Source organism: Elephas maximus, chromosome 1, assembly GCF_024166365.1.
Source record: "Elephas maximus indicus isolate mEleMax1 chromosome 1, mEleMax1 primary haplotype, whole genome shotgun sequence".
Lineage (NCBI taxonomy): Eukaryota > Metazoa > Chordata > Mammalia > Proboscidea > Elephantidae > Elephas > Elephas maximus.
The window spans coordinates 87,326,277-87,334,790 of record NC_064819.1 but is presented as its reverse complement, the minus strand read 5'-3'; the positions used below and the strand labels follow the sequence as shown (position 1 = coordinate 87,334,790).

The 8,514-nt window shown below is 37.4% G+C and overlaps 1 protein-coding gene across 1 annotated transcript; it reads left to right on the top strand.

Moving 5' to 3' along the window:
* Positions 1 to 3,071: 3,071 nt before the first annotated feature.
* On the top strand, positions 3,072 to 4,046 carry LOC126063526 (olfactory receptor 2G3-like). Its single transcript, XM_049861838.1, has one exon. The coding sequence runs from the start codon at positions 3,072 to 3,074 to the stop codon at positions 4,044 to 4,046; it is 975 nt and encodes a 324-aa protein (XP_049717795.1).
* The last annotated feature ends 4,468 nt before the right edge of the window (positions 4,047 to 8,514 follow it).

The following is an 8,514-nucleotide window of genomic DNA, read 5'->3' as shown; positions in this document are numbered from 1 at the left end:
AGAAGACTCATTAACAACCTGCATTATGCAGATGATGAGACTTTGCTTTCTGAAAGTGAAGAGGACTTGAAACACTTACTGTTGAAGATCAGGAATTACAGTCTTCAGTATGTATTATACCTCAACATAAATTAAAGAAAAATCCTCACAACTGGACCAATAAGTGGCATCATGATTAATGGGGAAAAGTTTGAAGTTGTCAAGGATTTCATTTTTTTTTTGGATCCACAATCAATGCCCATGGAAGAAGCAGTCGAGAAATCAAATGATGCATTGGGAAAATCTGCTGCAAAACACCCATTTAAAATATTTAAAAAAACTTAGATGCCACTTTAAGGAGTACGATGAGCCTGGCCCAAGCCTCGGTGTTTCATTCTGTTGTACGTACGGTGGCTATGAGTCGCAATGACTTGAAGGCGCCTAATAACAACAGCAATCTTTACCAATCTTTACAGAAGCAGACTGCCACATCATTTTCCCATGAGCAGCCGGTGGGTTTGAACCACTGACCTTTGGGTTAGCAGCCCAGTGCTTAATCACTGAGCCACCAGGGCTCCTTGAGAATAAGTAAAAAACGTTGAGTTACATTAGGGCAAGTTTTGCCTGCCATTGTTAACTGTTATATTCGCAGCATCAAGAAGAGTGATACATAGTAGGCATTCAATAAATATTTATTGAATGAATGAATGAAGGGACATTAACATATACCAATTTATTTTCAACACAATGCTTTTATTGTTTAGACTAAATGAGAAACTTTAATATAGTCAATGTCAGGTCAGGTAAAAAGCCTATACTGTGCTAGCCTATAGGGTCGCTATGAGTCGGATTCGACTCGATGGCACTGGGTTGGGTGCTAGCCTATTGTGGAACAGATATTCAAAGACAAAAACCTTTTTGTTCCTTAAATATCATATTGGAAGTTGATTGTCTCTTCTATCTCTACGTAGAACGAGGATTTTTCTGCCTTTGTTATACCAGGAATCTCAAGAAAAATATTCCAAGAAAAAAATAAATAAGAGAAAATTGGATCTTTACACCAAAACTGATTGTCTTATATTTTCCCAGGTAATCCAAGGAAAGTTTCGATTAAATAGTTGAAGTATATTAAGTCTCCCAGGATTATTTTACTTGAGTCTAGCATTCAACAGGGTGTGAAAAATTCCAACATTTATAACTTCATTTTGTTGAGGTAAGAAAAAGTTAGAAGGTAATATCCCCTCTGGGGAATTTCTACAGTGTCTCTTGCCAAGAAGTTTCCACTGAGGTCAATTGTCTGCATGGAGAACAAAGTCCTATGACTTTATATAAAGAGTTACAACCCTGTCTTAATGTTATTTTAGAGAAAAATAGGTTTCCACTTCTAAAAATTCTTGGTATCTTTCAAATCAAATAAAGAGATAAGTACTCAGGACTATAACATGACATAAAGCAACTGAATACAGAGAATATTAAGTCCTTATCCCCACTTAACATTGAATTCTGATGAAAAGAAAAGATCAATATCTTTTTTGCTAGAAAAAGGGTTTTTTTTTTTTTTTTTTAGGTGCCCTTGAGTCAATTTCAACTCATAGTGACCCTATATGATAGAGTACCACAACTGGATATAAGGTAGGTGTTGGGCAGGAGGAGGGGGCACTTGGTCTTTTCAGCTCAATTTAATGTTTTTGTACAACCCTGTGTATGTTGTGACCTCTTTATGGAGAGTTGCATGCTAAATAATGTATGAATAAACTGGACTCTTTCAATATGAATACATCGTTATTTAAAACATTGAAACTTGCCTTTTAAAATTGATTTAGGGATACAGTTTGCATTGGTGAGTATTTCCATTAATTAAAGTGTATGTGTACTAGTATAAAAATCTTGAAATCATTAACCTCAGATTTAAGCTTAGTGATCTCAGTAATTTAGGGAAATTAAAGGGAATAAAGTGCATTCCTGACTTTTTATGGGAGGATAAGGACACTGTTAACATTTGGATACAACCTGAAGAAAAATTAAACAGAGACTCACAATCAACCAGGACACTGTATTTCATGAAAGTCAACATGAAGTATTTCACTTAATAAAATGTGGTAGTACTTATTGAAATAATCCTTACAACACAGCAAGATAGATAAGAAAGGTTTCAAATATTTAAGCAATGCATAAATGTTGTATGTGTTAATTATTGTCAGCAGACTGGATCCAGGTTTTCTGATTCCATATCCTTTTTACTTTTCTACTACATGAGTGTTTTTCAACCCTATTGCCATTACCTATAGTGAGAAATATATTTTACATCATAATCCAGGTCACACAAGCACATACATACACCTGTAATGAAAATGAATAAAATAAATCAATAAAAGAGCATATAACTGTTAAAATTGATATGATAGATTGCAAGACACATTATTAAAAACACTAACATACACCATACTGTAAGCACCGATGCCTATTATCATTGGACTGTGCAATCAATGATTTTTAAAAAATCCTAAACATATTGCATTGCTTCCTTTTATAATGAAAGTTTTATGTTGGCAAAAGTCATTCTTTGGGGAGTAGGCCTAAGGAATAGCATTATGTGTTGTTGTTTCTGTGCCAATCAGACTGATCCACATGAAGCTCAATCAGTTCTGAACTTACCCTAAATCAACTAATATATCCAACCAGAGCATGGTTAAGGTCAGCAACTACTAATGAAAGAAATGAACACCTGTGGCAAGTTAACACGGATGGTTCTTGGGTACTCTTTCAAATCATTCTTTCCTTCATTTTATTCTTTTTTCTTTAATATAAAACCAATTGTGAATTCTCCTTTACCTAATCATTATTCTATTAGAATTTGCAATATTGTATTTTTGATAAAATGAGGAGATTTGTTAGTATTTTTTTTAAAGACACTACAAATATTATAATGTGTGGCATTTAGACTGAGAATTTTTTTCATGTTGCAAGTATCAAATCGCTTCACTGGAGTTATAACACAGAGAGAACCCCTCTGTAACTCACTTTATTTTATTTAACAGAATTAACAATTAAAGGAATTCAACTTGACTCCATCAACGAGAGCAATGATGGTCATGAATCTGGGCAATGGAAGTATTCCAAAGGTCTTCATTCTCTTGGGTTTCTCTGAACATCCCTGGTTGGAAATGCCTCTGTTTGTCATGGTGCTTGTTGCTTACATCTTCACGCTGGTGGGCAACATCTCAATTATTGTCGTATCCAAGATAGATCCTCACCTCGACAGCCCTATGTACTTCTTCCTTTCCAACCTCTCCTTCCTGGACCTTTGTTTTACCACAACCACCATCCCTCAGCTGCTGCTGAACCTCTGGGGACCAGATAAGTCTATTACCTATGGGGGTTGTGTGACTCAGTTTTATATGTTTCATTTCCTGGGGGCAACTGAATGCATCCTCTTAGCTGTGATGTCCTTGGATCGTTACACTGCCATCTGCAAGCCCTTGAGGTACCCAGCTATCATGAATCAGAGACTTTGTTTCCTCCTAGTAGTCATAGCTTGGCTAAGTGGTTTGGCTAACTCCTTGCTTCAGTCATCCCTTACTGTCCAGCTGCCACTTTGTGGTAACAACAAGGTAGAAAACTTCCTGTGCGAGGTTCCAGTGATAATCAAGATGTCATGTGTCAACACCACATTCAATTTAGCTATGCTCTCCATTGTGGGGATATTCTATTCCCTGGTGCCCTTGTCACTTATCCTTGTCTCTTATGGGTTCATTCTAGCTACCATCCTGAGAATTCGGTCCTCAGAGGGAAAGAAGAAGACCTTTAACACATGTGGTTCTCATGTTATTGTTGTATTTCTTTTCTATGGGCCAGTCATTAGTATGTATGTCCAACCCTCTGCTACTAACTTCCAGGACAGTAACAAACTCATGTCCCTGTTCTACAGTTTGGTGACTCCTATGCTTAATCCTTTTGTCTACACTCTGAGAAACAAGGACATGAAAGGGGCGATGAGGAGACTTCTTCTCATTGTACCACTAGGGAAGGAGAGCAAACATAACACCTTCCATATGCAGCTCAGATGATCTCCTGTCCTAAAATCACCTCTTGATTTACCCTCTTCCAAAATTGTTAACATCCTTTAGTACCTATCCTATCAATATACATGTTTCATACCACATTACTATGCTTTATTCTTCTTTGGATATCATTTCAAGTGTGAATCCTAATTGTCAGTTTGTCTGAAATTTGTATGTGACTGGGGACCATGTCATTAAGTTCCCCTATAGCCATCTAGAGATTCTACTATTGACATACCAAAGGTGGGCAATAAATAAATGCTTATCGGCTGACTCATTTACAGTCAGACAAAAAAATCCTACCAAATTATGCTTTATTTTGGAAAAAAAATAGAAATAACATGTTCTATAACCAAACCCTCTCAACACACATTCACTGCCTGATCCTTTATAAATGGGATATTTCAAAAATAATGCTTGACTCTTTCTTCCTTACACATCTCAGTGGGATTTTTAAGATATTTGACTAAAGTAAATATTTCTAGGTTCCCAAAAGAAAAGTTGAAGATTAAAATCCAGAGAATCTTCTGCATGGACTCCTACTATGGAGAGTCACTCAGCCTTCATTGAGAAGGTAATCTGCCTAGAATGGGAAAATGAGGTGTATTTGATACTACAGGCTAAAGAAGTACAGTTATTTTTAAAATATTTTAAATTAAAAAATATATATTTATTGAATCAGAGTATTAAGTGTTAAGTAGAAGTGAAATGGAGGAAAAAAGTGAAAGATAACATGAAAATAGAAAATAGATTGACTACCAGATCACTGACTTTAAGATAGAGGTGATGAAGTACAAAGTTTGATGTGTTGAGGTGGGGGGATAAATATTCTGTTGATTTTTACTAATAACATCAACTCTTCTCATTGTAAAATGTCATTTCTCATACTTATTTACCCCCCACCATTATAAAAACCCTAATTTTCAACTTGTATTTAAGGTAAAAAAAATTTTTTTTTTTGAACTGCTATAAGCACTCATATAAGGTGTATATGCATCTATCTGCTCATCTTTGGGGCCAAGGTATATTTGTACTGTTCCCTTCCAAACAGCAAGAACAAAATCTTCTAACTCATACAAACCTCTAACACAATCAGTAATTCATTAATTTTAATAAATTAATTCATTCTTCAGTTTCTGCTCTGTTTATTACAGTAAAATTTCCTTTGTAGACGTGAAAGGAAGAATACTACAGTTTTGCTCTTTTTGGATAAAAGGAAACATCACTTGTTTGGAGGCAAGCTGATTCCTAGCGTGGACGTAATGTTGGTTAAGGAGTAGGTCTTCTGACTTCACTGTGTTCCCCTTCTTCATAGTGCTGACCACACTTGAAGCTTTACATTCCCTTAGATAACTCCCTCTTTTCTCCAAAAAGAACATTAGGTATTTTCTCTCTCACTTAGTAATCTGAATGGTTAGCAAGGTGAGTACAACAGATTAAGCTCTCAAATATTTTTTAAATAAGTAAATGAATGAAGAAGTATTACCTACTGTACTCATCTGTTGTTGTTAGATGCTGTCGAGCTGATGTCAAAGACTTACGCAAACACCAGTCACGTACTAAAAGATGAGTTAAGCAAGTGAGGTTATTAGCTGGTTTTTAAGGCAATGTTTCCCAAACGCTTTTGCAATGAGAATTTACAGGGAAATCTAAACAAAACAGTAATCCGTGTTCAAAAAATTTGGGAAATATCATATTTTATTCTTGGCATTTAGGAAGATAAAGTATCATATTAAATTTGGAATTTGATAATTCTTAAGGAGTGCATGGCAAAGAGTTTGAGAAATTAGGCAGAAATTCTGGCATTTAAGAGAAAGAGAAGCTGAGCAGGATTTTGGGCAGTCATTTAAACCTAAGTAGTCAAGCACTGGAGTCAGACTTGTTGCTGTTAGATGCCATGGAGTTGGCTCATCTCATGGTGACCTTATGTACAACAGAATGAAATGTTGCCTGATCCTGAGCCATCCTCAAAATTATTGCTATGTTTGAGCCCACTGTGTCAATCTTTCTCATTGAGGGTCTCCCTTTTTTGCTGACCTTCTACTTTACCAAAAATGATGTCCGTTTCCAGTGATTGGTCCCTCCTAATTACATGTCAAAAGTAATCCTAGCCATTCTCTCTCTCTCTTTTTTTTTTTTTATTAACTTTTATTGAGCTTCAAGTGAACGTTTACAAATCATGTCAGACTGTCACATATAAGTTTATATACACCTTACTCCATACTCCCACCTGCTCTTCCCCTATTGAGTCAGCCCTTTCAGTCTCTCCTTTTGTGACAATTTTGCCAGCTTCCAACTCTCTCTATCCTCCCATCCCCCCTTCAGACAAGAGTTGCCATCACACTCTCAAGTGACCACCTGATATAATTAGCTCACTCTTCATCAGCATCTCTCTCCCACCTGCTGACCAGTCCCTTTCATGTCTGATGAGTTGTCTTCGGGGATGGTTCCCGTCCTGTGCCAACAGAAGGTCTGGGGAGCATGGCTGCTGGGATTCCTCTAGTCTCAGTCAGACCATTAAGTATGGTCTTTTTATGAGAATTTGGGGTCTGCATCCCACTGATCTCCCGCTCCCTCAGGACTTCTCTGTTGTGCTTCCTGTCATGGCAGTCTTCGATTGTGGCCGGGCACCAACTAGTTCTTCTGGTCTCAGGATGATGTAGGTCTCTGGTTCATGTGGCCCTTTCTGTCTCTTGGGCTCTTAGTTGTCGTGTGACCTTGGTGTTCTTCCTTCTCGTTTGCTCCAGGTGGGTTGAGACCAACTGATGTATCTTAGATGGCCACTTGTTAGCATTTAAGACCCCAGACGCCACATTTCAAAGTGGGATGCAGAATGTTTTCATACTAGAATTATTTTGCCAATTGACTTAGAAGTCCCCTTAAACCATGGTCCCCAAACCCCCGCCCTTGCTCCGCTGACCTTTCAAGCATTCATTTTATCCTGGAAACTTCTTTGCTTTTGGTCCAGTCCAATTGAGCTGACCTTCCATGTATTGAGTGTTGTCTTTCCCTTCACCCAAAGCAGTTCTTATCTACTGATTAATCAATAAAAAACCCTCTCCCTCCCTCCCTCCCTCCCCACTTCGTAACCACAAAAGTATGTGTTCTTTTCAGTTTTTACTATTTCTCAAGATCTTATAATAGGGGTCTTATACAATATTTGTCCTTTTGCCTGTGACTAATTTCGCTCAGCATAATGCCTTCCATTTTCCTCCATGTTATGAAATGTTTCACAGATTCGTCACTGTTCTTTATCGATGCGTAGTATTCCATTGTGTGAATATACCACAATTTATTTACCCATTCATCTGTTGACGGACACCTTGGTTGCTTCCAGCTTTTTGCTATTGTAAACAGAGCTGCAACAAACATGGGTGTGCATATATCTGTTTGTGTGAAGGCTCTTGTATCTCTAGGGTATATTCCAAGGAGTGGGATTTCTGGGTTGTATGGTAGTTCTATTTCTAACTTTTTAAGATATCGCCAGATAGATTTCCAAAGTGGTTGTACCATTTTACATTCCCACCAGCAGTGTATAAGAGTTCCAATCTCTCCGCAGCCTCTCCAACATTTATTATTTTGTGTTTTTTGGATTAATGCCAGCCTTTCTGGTGTGAGATAGAATCTCATCGTAGTTTTAATTTGCATTTCTCTAATGGCTAATGATCGAGAGCATTTTCTCATGTATCTGTTGGCTGCCTGAATATCTTCTTTAGTGAAATGTGTGTTCATATCCTTTGCCCACTTCTTGATTGGGTTGTTTGTCTTTTTGTGGTTGAGTTTTGACAGAATCATGTAGATTTTAGAGATCAGGCGCTGGTCTGAGATGTCATAGCTGAAAAATCTTTCCCAGTCTGTAGGTGGCCTTTTTACTCTTTTGGTGAAGTCTTTAGATGAGCATAGGTGTTTGATTTTTAGAAGCTCCCAGTTATCAGGTTTCTCTTCATCATTTTTGGTAATGTTTTATATTCTGTTTATGCCTTGTATTAGGGCTCCTCGGGTTGTCCCTATTTTTTCTTCCATGATCTTTATCGTTTTAGTCTTTATGTTTAGGTCTTTGATCCACTTGGAGTTAGTTTTTGTGCATGGTGTGAGGTATGGGCCCTGTTTCATTTTTTTGCAAATGGATATCCAGTTATGCCTGCACCATTTGTTAAAGAGACTATCTTTTCCGCAATTAACTGACACTGGGCCTTTGTCAAATATCAGCTGCTCATACCTGGATGGATTTATATCTGGGTTCTCAATTCTGTTCCATTGGTCTATGTGCCTGTTGTTGTACCAGTACCAGGCTGTTTTGACTACTGTGGCTGTATAATAGGTTCTGAAATCAGGTAGAGTGAGGCCTCCCACTTTCTTCTTCTTTTTCAGTAATGCTTTGCTTATCTGGGGCTTCTTTCCCTTCCATATGAAATTGGTGATTTGTTTCTCTATCCCCTTAAAATATGACATTGAAATTTGGATCGGAAGTGCG